At 50.8% G+C, this 18628-nt stretch overlaps 1 protein-coding gene and 1 long non-coding RNA gene across 8 annotated transcripts in view; one reads left to right on the top strand and one right to left on the bottom strand.

Moving 5' to 3' along the window:
* Positions 1 to 18628, bottom strand: part of IQSEC3 (IQ motif and Sec7 domain 3) — a 107469-nt gene that overhangs the window by 36953 nt on the left and 51888 nt on the right. For all 4 annotated transcript variants that reach the window (XM_029954599.1, XM_029954596.1, XM_029954598.1 and 1 more), the window contains 3 exons: positions 15116 to 15395; positions 3076 to 4181; positions 929 to 1090 (listed from right to left, as the gene is read on the bottom strand). In XM_029954599.1, coding sequence (XP_029810459.1) covers positions 929 to 1090; positions 3076 to 4181; positions 15116 to 15395 — 1548 coding nt within the window. The remainder of the gene's footprint in view (positions 1 to 928; positions 1091 to 3075; positions 4182 to 15115; positions 15396 to 18628) is intronic.
* On the top strand, positions 715 to 4366 carry LOC115304433. Of its 4 annotated transcripts, XR_003914430.1 has the most exons (4): positions 715 to 800; positions 1170 to 1333; positions 2169 to 2270; positions 2913 to 4366. It is a non-coding gene; the product is annotated as an uncharacterized LOC115304433 (long non-coding RNA). The 4 variants fall into 4 exon arrangements; XR_003914432.1 differs by having other exon boundaries at positions 715 to 1333; positions 3041 to 4366; XR_003914429.1 differs by having other exon boundaries at positions 715 to 1333.

Below are 18628 nucleotides of genomic sequence, written 5' to 3'. Positions count from 1 at the left end.
TCCAGAGACAGCCCCGAGACTGCTCCGTAAACAGAAACCAGGTCTCTGAGCTCCCACTCCAGGGACACTAACAACGTTGCCAGTCAGCCCATGCTCCCAACCCCTGAGCTCCCTGCCCCCATGTAGCAGCCCCTTGATATTCTGAGAGCAAGTACAAAAGGAAGAGTTCTCTTGGAAATACTTCTGAGGAAACATTCCTGCTCATTACCCAAAAGGGAAGTGCGGGGGCTTCTTACAGCATGGTGACCTTCAAGGGGGCTGGAGCAGGCTTCGTGGGACCTCACCCTCTCTTTGCCAGGGGAGAGGTGGCTCCAAGGCCTCAGGATGCCCCCCACCCTGTGCCCTGTGGCTCCCGGGGTGGTGAGTGCGAAGCGACTCTCACGTGTCCACGCCTCCACCCGAACAAAGCTGAATGCTAGCCAAGGTCCCCTCATCCTGCCCCCTAGATCAATTGATGTTGGTGGTGAACGTATCTTTAGGGAATTGTGCTGTTTTCTTGCTCTAAAAATCTTCAGTCTAACTTCTTTTTTCTGCCTCATGTTTGATTCCATCAATAGGAAACTGAGCCCGTGCGGGGAGCAGGCCAGCCTGTGGGGGCGTGGAGGCTGGGCGGATGGCAGCGGGAGGGTGGGCTGAGGGCCTTGTACCAGGCAGAGATGGCCCCAGTGCAGACAGAGTCCTCTTCTTTTCCAGACTCATTCTCCTGCCCCGAAGGGTAGCGGGGAGGGAGGTCTTTTTGTCTCCTTTGACCATTCCTGTACCCCTCGTTCCTTCAATGGTACCCTGCCAGAGCGCACTCAGTAAATGTCTGCAGGACTTTGGAGGGGGAAACAGAGGCTGGTCAAGATTTAGTGATGGGCCAAGACTCAGGGGTCCTGCTCACTCCCCTGCATCCTAGGGGACCCTGGGTGGATGGGGGAGCACTCACTCCAGCACATCGCGGTTGAACTGCTTCTTGCTGTTGCCCAGGAACTCCCCAATCATCTGCCGGCTGAGGCCCTTGCGCTGGAGCAGGAAGTGGGCCACTCCGATGGGGGTGTCAGGGATGAAGCCTCGGGAGATCAGGAACTGGATGCCTTTGTCCGGGTTTCTAGGGGCGGGGGTGGAGGTGGGAAGGAGTAGAGAGTGAGCCAAGGCCACCCATGACTTCTTTCCTCTCTTTCTTCCAGCCCATGGAACCCATAAAAGTGCCTGGAGGTTTCTGGAAAGAATTCCTAGGAATTGTAAGGATTCCTACCATTGCAGAGGGGCTCTGGATCCGAAGTACCTCTCACCAGGGCCTCGCCTTCCTGAACACCCGCCAGCACCACCACCACCAACTACAGGAGTGAAGGTAGCATGGGGAGGGAAGGGTTGGGAGGAGGTCTGGCCAAAATGAGTGAATTCCAGAGCAGGTGGAGAGGTCTTCCTTCTGTGTTCCCTGAGGGTCCTGAGGCCTGTCACAAAGGGCCTTCCTCCCTGTCTGTATTCTACTAGCTATACTCAGTACACAGCCTGGAATCCAGGGGGAGGCTGAGACTCGGGAACGGAGGTCAGCTCTCCTACCACACTGTCCACAGTGCCCATAGAATCCTGCTCTCCACCATGTACTTTCTCAGGCTCCAGCCTCTACGTGTGAGTGTGGGTGCTGTGTCTTCAGGCAAATGTGCTCACAGTGTGGTCTGCAAATCCATGCTGTTCCCTGAACTCTGTCTTATTGGTTCAGGAGAAGACAAGTACAGAGAGAGAGTAAGCATTTAGAACCTTTTATAGCACTTTGACGTTTTCAGGATAACCAAGCATGTGATTGTTTTCCAGCAGTTCATTTTTACTGTATTTTATGGATGTATCAGCCCACAACATGGCAGGTTAAAACCCACCTGGGCCCTTTACCACAGAGAGTTGAAAACCACTGTCTTGGGGATGGCAGGATCTGTGCGAATGTGAGTGTGTATGCAGAAGTTGTGCTGTGGAGGTGTGAGGGCGGGGGCTGGGCTCACCAGGTGGCAGCCTGATGTGGAAGAAAGAGCAATGGACAGGCAGCTAGATGGGCTGGCAGCTCACCAGCTGTGTCACCGCCACCGTGTGCAATGCGCCTGACCTGTGTGAGCCTGTTTCTTTTCTGTAAGATGCCACAGTAATGCTATCTCTAGATATTGTTCAGAAGTCTGCATATGTTTTATGCAAAGGGAGCCACGGACAGGAACTACTGCCCCCTAGAAGACAAGCTTCTTGAGACCAGGGGGTGCGTACTACTCATCCTCGTGGTTGTCGTGCTGTGGTATCAATAGGTAGGTAACAGCTGAGTGAATACATGCACGTCCATGTGGCTGGAAGGGGTGTTATATTTCCTGGCTCAGGGCTCTGAAGGAAAGGGTGAATGGTGGGTGGAGGTGAGTGAGCCTATACTTGAGGTTTCCATGGGAGGGGCATGTGCATACAGCTTGCCACCAGCTGTATGCATTCTATTTGCAAGGACACTTCTGGCTGGGGGTCTGGCTGGGGACGTCATTTTTCTGCTTCCATTCTCTTGTTCTCTTTCACCCTCTCTTCGTTGTCTCCCCCTTTTATCTGTGTCCCTCTCCTGCCTTTAACCTGTGTTCCTTATTCTAGATCTCTTCTCTCTCACCCCACTTGCCTTTCCTCACTTCCTCCTTGCCCATCCTCTTCTGTGTCCTTGGTCATCCGCAGAAGGGGATGCTGTCTCCCTAACTTCGTGTCCTACCTGAATGACTTCTGCTCAATACTCATAGGACCAATACTATTATTTACTGAATACTGTATTTTCTTTTAAAATCTCTCGCTTTTCAAGCCCTAGCTTCATCTTAAGCTGTAATAGTGGTGAAAGCACGGGCTTGATGTGTCGCTTTGTCCCTAATCCTTACAATACATTTGTGACCTGAAAAATAAAATGTGTATTCATTCCTACACAGTATCTCAAGGAGGAGGCGTGGCCCAAACGCCACCTGGGAGGGCACTGGGATGATGTGGCACCCTGCTCACCTGTAAATGCAGGTCCTCCCCCACCCCGCCCCCAAGCCAGCCTCTTCTCTGCTCCCAGGACTCCTTGAAGCTCCAGGGCCAGTGCTCACTCACATGTTGAAGAGGTTGAGGCCGATGCGGTAGAGCCGCTTGCGCAGTGTGTCTGTGGAGAGCGTGGGTGACTTGCAACTGGCGGGGTTCTCGCAGTGGTAGCGCGGCAGGCTCAGGATCATGGCCTGCAGGGCCTCTTTGGAGGCTGAGGCCGAAACTTCCGAGCCTGACTTGACCGACTTGGTGGACGTGCTGCTGCTGCTCAGCTGCTCTGAGTTGTCGCCGGCCTCGGCCTCCGTCTCCTTCCCCACCTCCCCCGCCTCTTCCTCCTCCGCCTCTGCCTCCGAGACCACAGCCTCGGCAGCCCCAGATGGGTGCGCGCCCGGGGCCCCACTGGTTCCCGCCTCTGCGCACTTGTCCTGGGCGGGCGCATCCCCCTGACCAGCGGTGGGCGCCGCCGGCGACTCCTGCCCCGGGGCTTCGCCCGGCTCCGCTTTGCCCGCCGCGGGCTCCGCTGGGGCCTGGGCTGCCTGCGCGCCCAGGCAGTTGGACACCGACAGAGCCGTGGCGGAGGAGACAGAGATATTCTGATTGGCGATCTGCACGGTGACGTCCCGGAAAGCCATCATGAGGGTGCTGCTGTGGCCCTGGGGCGGGCCGGCGGCCTCGGCAGCCTCTTCCCCGGGCGCGGGGCGGACACTGTCCAGCTCCCGCATGTCGGCCTCCAGGCCTGGTGGCCCCGCGCCCGCGCGCAAGGCCTGGTGGAGCTGGTAAGCGCCGCTCTCCTGCAGGGAGCACATGGTCTTGAGGCTCCAGGTGCTGAGGGCGTCGTCGATGGACTTGGCCAGGGACTGCACCTGCTCGGTGAAGGAGTCCTCCAGCTCGGTGAGCGTGCCCGCGAAGGTGGGCGGCAGGGAGGGTGAGCGCACCAGCGGCAGCCCCATGAGGCCGTAGCCCTCCATGAGCGCCTTCTCGGCCGCCAGGCTCTCGGCCGTGGGCGCCCGCACCTTGCGCAGGGAGATCCGCCGCGGCAGGCGGCTTTCCAGGAGAGAGTTGCGGATCTTCTCAAAGTTCTTGCTGAGCTGGTACTGGCGGAAGGCGGTTTGGATGGTGCAAGCGGCGCGTCGGGACACGAGGTGGCCCCCGTACTTGTGTTCTAGCATTTCAATCTGCGAAAAGAACCGGAGAGGAAGGGCCCAGTTAGGACTTAATCTGGGAGTCCCCAATTAAGATTTGAAGGTGTGTTATTTCTGGTAGTCAGATAATGCTGTTGTGGTGGTTATTTTTAATTTTTTTAATTTACTTTTTTTTAATGTGTATTAATTTTTGAGAGAGAGTGACAGAGACAGAGCATGCACGGGGAAGGGGCAGAGGAGGGAGACAGGCTGAAGCAGACTCCAGGCTCTGAGCGGTCAGCACAGAGCCCAGGGCAGAGCTCAAACTCATGAGCGGTGAGATCATGACCTGAGCCAAAGTCAGAGGCTTAACTGACTGAGCTACCCAGGAGCCCCTGTGGTGGTCATTTTTAAATGTTCGTATCAGGGATGTGTATGGAAACACTTATGGGTGACACACATGATATCTTGAATTTGTATTAAAATACTCCATCAAAAAAAGTGGAAATGTTAGATGAAACAATAGTGATCTGGGAGTTTTCTACAGTATTCTTTCTACTTGAGTGTACATTTAAAATAATAAAATAATAATAAATTAAAAATTAAACAGAAATGCTGAAGAAAAAAAACCCTCGCCCCTACACCTGTCCATCTGCTTTCTTCCTCAGCATTCCCATCAGTGCATTGCGGAAATTTCTGGCCCTGGGATCATCGTAACGGTTGGGATTGGAGATTGATTAACTCTGCGTTCCCAGTACCCGGCCCAAGGGCTGGCACATAGTAGATGCTGAATAGATGAGACGTGAGCAACCAATAACATTTCGCCATGTTTCCCAGGATCATGGAGTGAGGCAGACAGAAAGGCCAACCTCATCCCTCAGTATCAAGCTTCAACCTGCCGCCTGCCCTGCTTGGCTCACCAGGGACGGCAGCTGGAGTGACCGCCCCTCACAACCTTAGCAATCTCCTGGCCTCCCTCTCTGTGGGTGTCCCCCGTGGACTGCTGGACCAGCAGAGGTACCCTTCTAGCTCTGGAAATCTCATAGATACAACCCCAAACCCTGGGGACAATCCCAGGTAAAAGAAGATGATCTCAATCTTGTCTTCAGCTCTTCCATCTCACCATTCAGGGCCCTTCCCAACCCCAAAACCTAGTGGCATTATGCTGTTTCTCTTCCCAAATCCAGCTGTCCTCTCAGAAGATAGTTGGGAAACTTTAGCTTATTAAGGTTTGAGTGGCCAATAAGGCCTCCTGTACAATTCCCCTCAGAAGTGCTTGCATGTCACAAGCTACAAGGCCTTAAGCAGAATGTCTTCGTGATCTCATAGAGCCTTCAAGGTACTCTTAAAAATCATACCAAGTGTATTAGTCAGCTATAGCTGCATAACAAATTGCCACAAGCTCAGCAGCTTAAAACAATACCCACTTATTTTCTCATGGTTACATAGGTTAGTAGTCTGGGCATGGCTCAACTGGGTTCTGTGCTTGGGATCTCACTTGGAAGAAATCAAATGTCAGCTGGGACTGCAGTATCACACAAGGCTCAGGGTCCTTGTTCAGGCTCATTGTTGTTGGCAGAATTTAGTTTCCTAAGATTCTAAGACTGAGGTCCTCACTTACAGCTACCTGCTGTTCTCAGTCAAATGGTAGTTTAGCCCTTCAAGGGCAACCAGAGGAGTGGCTCTGAGGCTTCACCTCCTTTAAAAAGTTCATCTGATTAGGCCAAGCCACCCAGGATGATTTTATCTTTGGATTAGGTCAAGGTCAACTGCATGGTAACCTAATGACAGAAGTGATATCCTATTATACACCCTAGTCCCATCCCCACTCAAGGGAAGGGGATGATACAGGATGTGCACACCAGGGGGCAAGAATCTTGTGGGGAGGGCATCAGGATTCTGCCTATGGGGTTTTATCATGTATCTAGGATCTCCAGAGAAACAGAAATTTCTGATATCTCAGAGGTATTTCATTGCTGCTTTTGCAGAAATCATGTCAGAGGGGAGAGAGCTCAGCTCAGTCTCCCTACAGAACTTTGGCAGGCTCCCTGAGGTCTGGAATGGAGATTGGCCTTGACTAGGCAGGAGAGCCCTCCAAGGGGAAGTCATAGAGAGTGAGGGAAACTGACCACTTAACTGCCTCCTTCTGTCAATTTCTGTTGCCTTCTTATCCTTCCTCAAGTCCCATGAGAAAATGATGCCAGGCAGGAATTCATATTTCTTTTTCATCTGGCTTGTTCACATTTTGAAGGAAACCCTGGCCCCTACCCTTCAGGTTAGGAGATGCTATTGGCAACAGAGGGAAGATATGAAATCCCATCACCTGAAATGTTTCTGTCTCCCTGGCATGATATCATTCTACCTGGAGACAGAAGGCTGGCTGACCTAACCCTAGGAGACTTCTACCAGCCAATGTCCTCAGTGTCACCCAAGGAGAGAAGAAAACCAGATTTTAAATATCTTGAATCTGGTTCGTCAAATCCTCCACTATACTGTAAGCCCTATGAAGGCAGAGACTTTGCCATGTTCACTTCTTTATCCCTAGTATATGGAGAGTGCCCAGCACACAGTAGGCCTTCAATGAATATTTATTGAATAGATTAAAGAATTAATTGCAAAGTTATCTTTGTGACTCTCAAAAACCTCCCCAACTAACCCATAACTTTCTTCTCCTGGAGCTGATGCATTTCACTTGTGTTTCCAAACTCCACTGTGTCACTGGCCCCTTTCCATCTGCCTAAAGACTCTCCCAGACCTCCCCAGGCTAAATCATAACTCCTCTTGACTCCCCTGCTCTGGGGCACTAGCCCAATCTCTTTCTTTCTGTTTTTCACCAAACCTCTTGGAACACTAGTCTATACCCTCTGCCTCATTCCATGAGCAAATGGCGAACTGCTTATCCATGCCCTGAGTTCCCAAGGTTTGCCTCTTCTAAAATGACTCTCATGAAGGTCATCAGAGACCTTCCATCATGGAACCTGATGGTCCATCCTCAACCTTCCTCCTCCCTCTTTTCCACAGCTCTTAGTATTTTTGTCACCTTGAAACTCAGACCTCAGCTCTCACGGCCCAATCTACCTTGGTTTGCCTGCTTCCATACAGCACTTCCATCCTATATTCTGACCTCAAAATTCCTAAGCATCCCAGTTACATGTCATATGAGGGCCATCTTCCATTCCACAGTCACATTTAAATTATTTCCCCATGCGCTTCTGGACATCTTCCATGACTTCTACATTGGAAGTCATTAGAGTACCCTCTGGTAGCTGATAATTAACAACTAATTAAGAGGGAAACTATCTCTGACAGAGCCTTTGTGGCAATTCTATAGTTGTCCTGCAGGCTAGTATCTTCTCACCTCTTGTGTGAGAACCTTGTCCACTATCATAACTTCATAATGGGCTGATGAACAAGCCTTAGGGGAGATAATCAGTCCCAGTCTGCTTCTTCCCTGCTGGTTAACCTTGGACAAGTCTCCTAACATCTCTGACTCTCAGTTTTCTTATCTGTTATGAGGCTAATCCTTCTGACTCTGTAGCTTGTTATGAGAATTGAATGATTTCATATGAAATTGGCACATAATAAGTGTGTAGTAAGTGGTAGTTATTTGATGACAATGATGACTAGGTGAGTGATTCTCGCATTTTAATTCCTAGGCTCGATCCTAGACTCGCATTTCCAACAGCCTACGGACCCCTCTGTTCACCTATACAAAGCCACTGTCCTGCCCCATCTCCCCAAATCAACTCTCAATGATTTCTTTATTTGCCTTATGGCACTTTGGCTACTATGCTTTCCAGTCTGGGAACCTTGCATTTGTCCATGCATCCTCCTTCACCTACCTTCCGCATTCATCAGCCTCAAAGTCTTTATTCCACCACCTGCCCCACCCCCAAAAACTTTTGCATCATCCTGACCTTTCCATTGAACTGTTATCACGTGGGGCTGCCTTTGACTCCCCACTTGGACCACTCTGGCAGCTTCCCCAGAAGCCTCCCTGCTCCCTTTTCACACCCACCCCCCCCCCATGCTACATTACCCTGATCAAGGCTCTTGAAAAGCAGTTGTGAACATAGGCCTTCAGCCGCTTGAGAGCATTGCCCAAAAGAAGTATGTAATGCTTTCTGCTGGCCTTCTGACCCTGAGCAATCTGGCCTCAGCCTACCTCCCACCTACTACTACACCAAGCCTCTGTACATGCCGGGCTCCACTCCTGCTCCCCCAGCCCATGCTAGGCTTTCCTGCTCTGAGCAAGTGCTCAGCTTTGTCCTTTAGCCCATGGTGTTCTCCCCTTTCTTCAAGACCTGCCTCAAATGGGCATCCTCCACGAAGCCTCCTCAGTTCCCTAACCAGACAAGGATCTCACCGCTTCGGGTCCCTGTGGAAATGTTGTTTCTTACTTCTCTGTGATGCCCAGTTTTTTCCACTAATCTTTGTGATATTTAACTAACCCACCCTTCCTTCTCTCCACACCCGCTACCTTGATTCCAGTAGAGCATAAGTTATTCAAGGCCCCTGATCCATGGATAGCACCTAGCCCAGAGTCTGGCACGGAGCAACTACTCACTATGGCATTTGAATTCAGTTGTTGGATCTTCTCCATTTGTTCCAGTGCATTTAACACAACCCTCTCCCATTTATTCCAGCCTCGCGCATGCTGCAACCCCAGCCTGCACTGTCCCTCACTGTTTCTTCCCCATCCTTTGCAGCCACCCTCCATGCTCTCTGTATTCCCATGGACTGTACCTTACAGGAAGGATGGTATTATCTGTCTCTAGATCCCTGGTGCCCAGTGTTGAGCCAGAGCCATGGTTAGGGCTTAATAAGTGTTTGTGGACATGAACTAAACTGAACTCTGTTTTATGTCCCAGGGGAAATGAAAATCTAGGTTCTTTTCCGAATCCAGGCTTGGAGTCAAATGCTGCATCCTCCCCCTGTCCCCGACTCCCTCACACGCACATACATTTCCCTCCCACAGGGCTCAGGAACTTGGCAGCGTTCCAGGTCAGCTCTGTCCACCCAGCCTGCCTTCCCAACCCCTTTAACCCTTTTCTTAAGCAGGGCCGGTCAGAGAGCTAAGAGAGTTGCATATGGGGAAGGAGGGTGGTGCTCAGGGTGGGGAGGGATCTCTGTGCTCACAGGCCAAAGAGCAGCTCAGCTCACTTCTCCCTAAACCCCATGAATCATGGGTAATTGTAGCCTTGCCTCCTCCCAAGAGAGCAATCTCTCTGCTTCTGCCAGAAGAAGCACTGGAGGGGGGCTGGGGGGGGGGGCTCTGTCTGTCTAATGAGCCTCTCAGTGTTAATTAGAACATGCTCCCTTTTTTCAGGTTGCTGCAGCAGCTGAGCCTGAGAAGGGCTGCTGAGAGATGGCCGCCAAGTCAGGGTGAAGGAGGAAGAGCAGCGAGCTCGGGGGCTGCAGTGCTGAGGAACAGAGAAGCCAGGCCAGGGAGGGGGTGGCTCTCACATGTGAGCAAGGATTTCCTCTGATCCAAGATTTCCCAGCTGAGAATGTTAAAGCATTACATGGAGAGAGCCTGCAGAACTTGGCAAGGAAGCCTTACATGAAGCTTAGGAGCAGACAGTGTAGGGTGGGGAGAGAGGAGCTGGGAGAGGCTAAGGGCGGCCCCCAAGGGAGGCCGGCTCGCACTGGGCAGGCTGTAAGCCCTATGTCTGCATGCCCACCTCCTGTCCAACTGTCCAAAATACACACAGCAAGGCTCCGAGGCCTGCCGAGGAGCAGGGCTGTTCTTAGGAGCCTCTTCTGACTACAGCCAGCTAGGGGTCTGGAGTGGTGGGTACTACAGCTCAGCTACTCCTGGATTACAGAGACTGTCTCAGGTAGAGCTGCTGTGGGGAGTCTGATTTGAACCCCAGGTTAGGCTCCTTGCTGTCTCCAGTGCTCCCACAGAGCCCTATGCACTCTGCTTCCTTGGAACATACCCCTTCACTGGGATGAGAAGGCTGTGGAAGACTCTGGATTAAATCAAGGACTGTAGAGTCCCAGTCTCAGCTGCACCAGGAATGCACACCTAGGGATGTGTCCTTGGGCAGGTTACTTAATAGTGCTAAGCCTTGGTCTTCTCATTCCTAAAATGGGATAGTAGTAGTACCCAGCTCACTGGAATGGCCGGCACATAGTTAATGCTATCAATGTTAGCTAGTACTGCTTAAGCGTCAGCGCTCACCTCTGGAATGAGCTCCCTGAGGACTGGGACTGTGTCTTTTGTATTGTGATGTCCCAGGCCTTGCACAGAACAGCTATGCAATATTGTTCCCTGAACTGGATGCAAGTGAACAGAAAAGTTGTCCCTGATGAGTACTGCCTTCACTGTCATCCTCAGGAGGCTGGTCCTCAGGTGCCCTCCATGCCCTGATGGGATTCTTGCCTTCAAAGAAGAAAGGAGCCTTAGATACTCTGGTATAATCCCTCATTTCACAAATGATGAAATGGAGGCCCAGAGAGTTGGAAACATGGCCACCACTTCTCCCATTGAGAGGTACCCCCTGGTGAGGCTGGACCCTGAGGCTTGCGTATGGGAGTTCTGTTGTGGAAGAAGCTGCTCTCCAAAAAGAGAACATAGCTTCCACCCAGGACCTGATGTGGGTGGGGGGCAGGGCTTGGATGCTACTGACCATAGCTGCATGGTCTCCTGGCTTGGACAGCATACACAGCGATGCTGTTTGGACATCCCACATGAGCTCCAATGGGCTGCTCATCAACGGTGGCACAGAACAGGATACAAACTCCCTAGAGAACCTGATTGAATTTGGAAATCACTTGGGTGCCCTAGGTATCCTTCCCACACCACTTTCCTAAAGGACCCTCCAAAGGAATCTGCATGCTGCCTCCTTGTCCCCCTACGTTGTAGCCTCAGGCTCACTGTGAGATGAAGTGAGGGAGCTGAGGGCAGAGGGAATGGAAGATGGGAGAAGCTGTCCCAGAGAAGCTGGCACTTCTTCCAACTGTGATTATGGGGCAAGGCCCTGGGGGCTGGGGGAGCAGGGAAGCCCGGAGGCGGGCTTCATCCTTCCTTCCTTCCTTCCTTTCACTCATGTGTTCCTCCAGTACACCAGGGGCTGTGCTGCGTGTAGGGCAACAAAGGTGAGAAAGAGCAACGTAGCACCTAACACAGAACTCTAGGGAGAGCGCACTCCTCACACAGACCATGAAGTAACCAGCAGCTCTGGAAGTGTTCTGTACACAACTGGCTCAACTCTGCGACAGCCCTGAGAACGACATAGTCCTTGCCTGTATGAGTGGGACAGCCACCAGATGGCATGGCATCAGCAGTAAAGCACACAGTCAAAGCACACACCCAGGCTCGGGCATACTGATCTGAGACGTGAAGTTTGAGCAGAGATCACCCAGGTGAGGTGCGATGGGGCGGGCAGGTGGTGAGTATTCTCAGAAGAAGATATAAAATATACCAATGCCAAGAGGCAAACCATAGCACCAAGCTCAGAGAAAGGTAAGCGGGGATGGCAAGACCCTGCATGGGAGTGGGGCAGGATGTGGGGCTGTATCAGGTACTAGAAGAACCTAGAGAAGTCTGTCCTACACACAGTGAGGAGACATGGAAGGCTTTCACACAGCAAAATACCATGATCTGGTGTGCCGTCTATAAAGAGGACTCAGCTGCAGGGTGGAGATCAGGTTAGGAGAGGCACAGCTCCATGTAGGGGAACCCGTGGGGGTTTCCCCAGGGACCCAGGTGAGAAGTGATGGTGGCCTAGCCTGGGGTGGGGGCAGGAAGGTTGGCAGGAGAGGGTGGAATTTGGGAACAGTTAAGAGGTAGCATCATTGGGCTTGGGGATGGAGCAGAACCGGGGAGAAGGATGTGGGTACAGAAAGAAGCCATAGGCAGTGCCTGGGATTCTGGACTGGCTGATGGAGCAGGCCTGGCAGGTTGGTGGACTGGGGAGATAATGATTGTCCAAGATCCTTCCAGTACAAGTACTACAGGATTTTCACAACTGCTGGGGATGACAGAATCAGATACTAACTCCTAGATCTCAAAGAAACCTAAAGCAGAGTCAGGTCTTGCACCCAGGTTTCATTCACCTCTCCACCTTCAGGTCACTAACTTAGCATTTTCTCCTTTCCATCCCTGAGCATATCTTTTTCATGCCAGGCACTGTCAGGCTGCTGAGGATATAATGATGAATAATGAGTCATGTGCTCTGCCTTCAACAGGGAATGATGATACAGGGCTGAAGGGCTGTGACAGGGAATCCCTGGGCACTAGGGGATTTCTGGGGAGGAGCATCCAATGTAGCCTTGGGAGGGCAGGGAAAGCTGCCAGGGAGGAGGAAGGAGAACAAAAGTTCTGTCCTAAAGTAAGAGGAGTAATCGAGGCCGAGTGCCAAGTGAGGAGGGGAGCAGGCACGTTAGTGGTAGAGGCGCAGGGAATAGCGGATACAAAGGCCCAAAGAGTTAAGAGACAACTGAGGCCTGGAGAAGTTAAGCAACTTGCCCAAGATCACACAGTTCATTTGCAGAAGAGACAGGAGTTGAACTCAGTCTCTTACAAATGTGTGTCGTGCTTTTAATCACTTTTCTCTAGCCCCTTCACTTTTTGCTCTCTTCCTTCTGCCCCCAGCCTATGCTTGGCCTAGAGAGATATTTGAGCCAGAAGTACGGGCTATTCTCTGAGGCTGGATTCACGCAGCATAAAGGCATCTGTCACACCCTCAACCTTCCTGCCCCACCCCTGCTGGCTTGGCATGCAAACCCATCTCTCAGAAAGGTGTCTACTATAAAAAGGCCCATGATGCCAATTGGAAGCCTGTACCACTCTCCATATTCCACCTGGTCGGTCAGAATTAAACTAACTCTCCTGCCCAAGCTGACATACAAGTTTCCTTTGGTATTAGTCATCAGATATTCATTAAACTGCACTGCAATTTCTTTGGGGGAAAGGGAACATTTTTTTTCTTTTTGTTACCCTACTTTCTTGTTGCTTTGCACATCATAGTTATTCAAAAATTATTCACTCAGTGGGCTCTTACTATGTTCAAGAAACTGCTAGGTGCTGGGGGAAGGGTACAAAGATGGGTAAGAGATGATCTCTGTCCTCGAAGTGCACAGTCATCTGGAATTGAGAGGACTTCTTGTCTGGCCAACGGACCACCCACATCACATTGTAGTCTTCCAGATGGACTGTCTTCCAGCCTGGGCATATCTGGTAACACAGAACTCACTACCTCACAAGCAGGACTTTCTATATTTTTAGCAGCTCTAATTGTTAATTGAGCTAAAAGCTTCCTTTCCTGTAGCTTTCATATGTTAGTATCACTATTTTTGACTGGAATGATAGAAAATATATCAAATCCCTTTTTCATATGCCAGTTCTTCCATATTTAAAACTTGTTTTCATGTCTACAATTTCTCCATATGACTCCAGCCAATCTTATTTTTCTTCTTAGGAGAACCTGGGGATCCTCACAATTCTTACTTCTGTCTTAAATGAAACCCCAAAAACCAAGGACAGGCCCCAGACAGGCCCTGACCAAAAACCAGCGTGCGGCTCCAGCCAGCTGCTCCCCTGTTCCGGGGGCTTCACCCCCCTTCTGTGAAGGCTGCTGTACTCACTTCTTTGGCAGCCTCTTCACTGGTTATTGATTCATCTTGAGCTTACAGTCAACTGAAGCCCTAAGGTCTCTCTCTCAGGACAAAGCCCGCCCACTAATGCTGGGGGCTTTTCAAAGCTAAGGGCAGAACTTTAGCACTTTCCCTGTTTCACTTAGACTTTTTCATTTAAATCTTTCTGTCTGGATGAGATTTCTACAAAATCTTGGATTCTATCACCAAGGTATTAGCTGTTTCCTTTAGCTTTATGTTATCGGAAAGTAGTGCCTTGTCAAAAATGATTGAACTGAACAGGACTATGGACTATGCACCACTGAAGGCCCCAGGTAATGGCATTGATGGAAAAATCGATGTTTTTTGAGAATTCTGCTTGAAAACAACCACCTGACTATATTGTCATTCAATCCACTTCCTATCTTGTCCACATATATATCATGGGAGATTTTGTTAAATACTTTACTGAAAGCCAGATGTTCCACTTGAGCTGGCCTTGATGCTGAAGGAAAGAAATGAGGCTGGTTTGGCCTGACTCAGTCTTAGTGATCTTTCTGCTAGCTTTCCTTCCCAAGAATCACATTGTCCGTTGAGTTAAAGAATGGTTCTTTAGAACCTACACATTTGGAGATGATTCGAGGTCTAATTCCCAATTTCACTGATGAAGAAACCAGTGCCCAGAGTGCTTAACTGGCCTTTCCAAAGTCACAGACTTAACTAGAGCAAGACCAAGGGTTGGATCCTATGTCTATGGCTCTGAGTATAATGCTCTTTCTTAGTAAAATTAAGTCATGATGTCTTTCTCTAAGCATATGCACATGAATATGCACACATACAGAGAAACACAGACAGACAGACAGACACACACACACACACGCGCGCGCGCGCGCACACACATAAGATTTGTTCTCCACTAGGGTACTTTGGTTTATCTCGGGAATCCTCAGTCTACCTAGAGGAGACTACTGTCTTTGTAGCTCATTTGAACCTATATGTGCCTACACATGGGGCTTGCTCCTTGGGTGGACCATGTAAGTGGGTTATTTCTTCTAAGCAGCAGGTGGAGGCAGGAGCTTCCCCAAAGAACAGTGGGCCACCTGCCTAGAAGTTCGTGGGGACAATTTAGGTGTCCTGCACATAGCAAGAGGAGTAGACCTCTGGACACACTGCCTAAGGGACAGGCATTGCAGGGGTGAGGCCCAGGCCCCGTAAAAGCTGCTTGCCTGACAAACCAGGCTACAGGGATGGGCAGAACACTTAGCTCAATTTGGAAGAACTAGTGGCAAAAGAGATGTGCCTGCAGCACAGCAGAGGTGGGCCCAAGTGGGGAAGATACCCTGGATAGCCCCCGAAGGCAGGGCCCCTTCACCACCCTCCCCGCCCCCCTCGGAGGCCCTGGGTACCTGTTTATTCTTTAGGTCAAGGGAGAGCTCGTAATCGGAGGCGTTAGGGGCGTGGGAGCAGAGCGCCGTCGCCAGGGCAGGCTGCTGCCGGCCGGGGGAGACCGCGCGGTGGGAGCCAGCCCGCGGGGAGGCACCCCCCGCCCCCGGCCGCTCCTCCTCCTCCTGCAGCTCCTGGGCTTGAGCCTTCGGGGCATGGGCACTGGGTCTGCCGGCTGCCACCGCCGCCGCTGCCACCACGGAGTCCTCCATGCCCCCACCGGCCTGGGCGCAGGAGCCATCGCTGTGAACAAAAGGCAACGGTGCTCGGTTGGGGGGGGGGGAGCGGGACAGGGTGCATGTGGGTGAGAGGGGTGAGGAGAGAGACTGCGCACTCGGGCCTGGCCTTTCGGGCAGCGATGGGCCTTTCTAGTGGTAGGGGCTTGTGGGCGTGCCTCCTGAGGTCACCTCTAGGGAGGGGCTACCTTGGCAGGGAAGAGCTTCAGGCAAGGAGAGCCTGAATTTGGGGAGGGTCTCCCAGGCAGAGGAAAGGAGTGGCTATGATCAAGCTATGGACCTCTGCTTAGAAGCAGTGGAGCAGAGTGGATAAAAGTAGACTGCCTGGGTTGGAATCTGGACTCTGATTCTTATTAGTTATGGGAACCTGAACAGTCTACTTAACCTCACTGTACCTCTGTTTTCCCATCTATAAAATGGGCACAATAACAGCACCTACCTCATACGGATGTATGAAGGCTTAAGTAAGCTAAAGTTCTTAAGACAGTGCCTAGCTCATGGTCCTTGCTATATATAAGTGTTAACTATCATCATTATCAGTGTTCTAGCTCCCTGGACAGTGGCTTAGGCAGCTGGAAAGAAGCTGATCCACATACTGAACCAGCTCCATCTTTAACTGCCCAGATGACTGTGGGGAAGGAGTAATGCTTACAGGCCTGGTCTGAGCATAAAGCCCCTCCAGGCCTGGTGGACACCAGCTTTTTGGGGCTGGAGCTGGGAAGAGAAGGGTGCTTGCCCTGCTGCATCTAGTAAAGCCTCTGTCTTTGGCTCCTGACCTCTCCTCCCCTCCCATGGAGCCACCAGCAGACTGAGCTGTAGCTGCTGCCCACCTCCTTACTCTAAGGAGATACCTGCTAGCTGGAGTCGCCATACCCCAGCCTGTCCTGGGGAATTAATACACTCAGGCTGCTCCCTTCGCTGACCAGCCTCCTAGTTCTGCCCCTCCCTCAAGGCCAAGTGCTAAGACAGCTGTCTGTGAAGCCTTCTCAAGTGACTCCAGTTTTGACTGCTCCATTTGCTGGCCCACTAGGAGCTGCTCTTAGAGAGTCCCTCTCTATTTCCCAGGAGCAGAAGCATCATAGCTAGAGCATGGGCTCAAATCCATACTCTACCACCATGTGGTTTCAGTTAAGTTGCCTTTCCTCTGAGCCCATCTCTGGTTTCCTCATTTGTATGGTGGAGGCACTAGTACCTATTTTATGCGGTTATGGTGAGGGGAGAGGAGTCAGTATACACTGCCTGGCACAGGGTAAGTACTCAGTCAGTGTTAACTCCTGTCCCCCATCTAACTCTTCTTAGAGGCCAGGGCCTATGTTCTATTTTATCCCTGATGCCCACTTAATGCTGGGCAGATGATAAGTGCTTAGTTAATACTTGTTGGTGGATGAACTGAAGAGAGAGCAAGAGCCAAGGGAGAGCAGACAGAGAGAGAAGATCAGGACTAGAAGGGACCCTAATGTCATTTAGTCCAGCCCTTCGATCTTCCTTTTATACAGATAAGGATCAGGGTCTCGGGGGGTAGGGTGGCCCTGGTCTGAGAGCCAGGCAATACTTAGAGCTTCTTTTCTCTACAACCCTCCATGTAAGGTGCCTCCAAATTATGGCAAAAAAAAAGATCTCTTCCTCTTGCTTCCACCCAACTTCGGAGCCTCCTGGTACGAGAATAACCAAGGATGGGTGAAGAACCCGTCCACTCAATGTCCATCTATCCTCCCCACACTCCCAGGACTCATCACCCCCATAAGGAGATCTCATTGGCCCGCCCTAGCAACAAGGAACCTCTAACTCCCTAATGAAGCCCTCTGCATGCATGCTTCTTTCCTCCATCATTTTTATATGGCCATTAATCAAGCTGCATTGTGGGATGAGCTCTAGGTATCTAATATGTTTTCTTCACCAGTATCACCAAGAAGTTCTGTTTAAAATCTGACTTCAACTCCTCTTGTCACAAGACTTACCCATTCTTCCCATAGGACACACACAGAAATAGCCCTTCCCTCTCCTGTCACAACCTGCCTCCAGGGCCTGGGGGGCACCATTCAGCCTCATCCATCTCTTTTCCAGACTGTTCTTGGTGCTAATGCCCAAGCCTCTTCACCCCCAAATGTTTTCCAGAACCTTTAGAGAACTGGTGGCAACTCAGTACAACAAACACCTTTTAAAATAGCCCTATGCTTTCTTTTATTGCTGGAGTGTGCTTGGAAAGAGGTTCTGGGGGACTTGATGCACCCCAATAGCAGTGATCAACCAATGGTGATGGAGGTGGGTGGGTAATAAGTACTCTGGCTTCCTCATCCCTTGAACAGAATAACTCCAAAACACATTCCACCATCTCCCCCAAATGCCCAGTGGTCAAAGCAGTAACCTGATCATTAATGAACCTGTATTGGCTTCCTTCTCTTCTGTGCCTCATCCCCCATTCCTGCATTGGCACTTCTTGGAGTCATCTTGTCCCAAATAAACTACTTGTGTTAAACCAAAACAAATTTTAAAAATAGTCTTCTTTGTGGGCCACCCCTCTGGATAGAGACAGACTACAAAGTCTTATCCCCTGAACTCATTCATAGGGCCAGGGAGTTAGGAGACCCCTGTCATCTCTAGCACATGACATGCACATGCATGCATGCACACATACACACAAAACACACTAAAACACACACTGATGCATACATAATGCTTCTAACTAGCTCTGGGGCCTTGGGTAATTTGTTCTTCCTTCTGGGTCAGTTTTCCTTACTTGTCACATCATGAGAACTTACTTATCTCTAAGCTTGGAATTCTGGAAACTTGATTCCAGTGCCAAGCCCAGTCCGCCAAGGCCCACCAGCCCCAAGGTTCCAGGCTCTCTGGCTGGTGGAACCAACTCTGCCTTTGCCTACCTCTATGCAAAGGGACCTGAGAAACTATGACACCCCCCAACCTGAGTATATGATGAAAAGTATTAGAAAGAGGACTTTGTCCTTGCCTTCCCTTTAGACTTCTTCACTGACTTGTGTGGTACAAAGTGGCTATTGGAGACCCAGAACTAGTGTCATCAATATGGTGAAGTTTAAGATTATACAGTACAGAGAAAAGAACATGGGCTTTGGTGTCAGGAAGACCTGGGTTAGAATCCTTCTGCTACTTACTATGTGACCTTGGGCAAGTTGCCAAACCTCCTTGTGCCTCTATTTCCACAAAACAGGCATCCTCATAACTCCTGGGAAGAATAAATATACCCTGCAAAGAACTTAGTGCAGT

This window comes from Suricata suricatta, chromosome 10 (genome assembly GCF_006229205.1).
Source record: "Suricata suricatta isolate VVHF042 chromosome 10, meerkat_22Aug2017_6uvM2_HiC, whole genome shotgun sequence".
Classification (NCBI taxonomy): domain Eukaryota; kingdom Metazoa; phylum Chordata; class Mammalia; order Carnivora; family Herpestidae; genus Suricata; species Suricata suricatta.
This window is presented reverse-complemented; position numbering and strand designations above follow the sequence as displayed.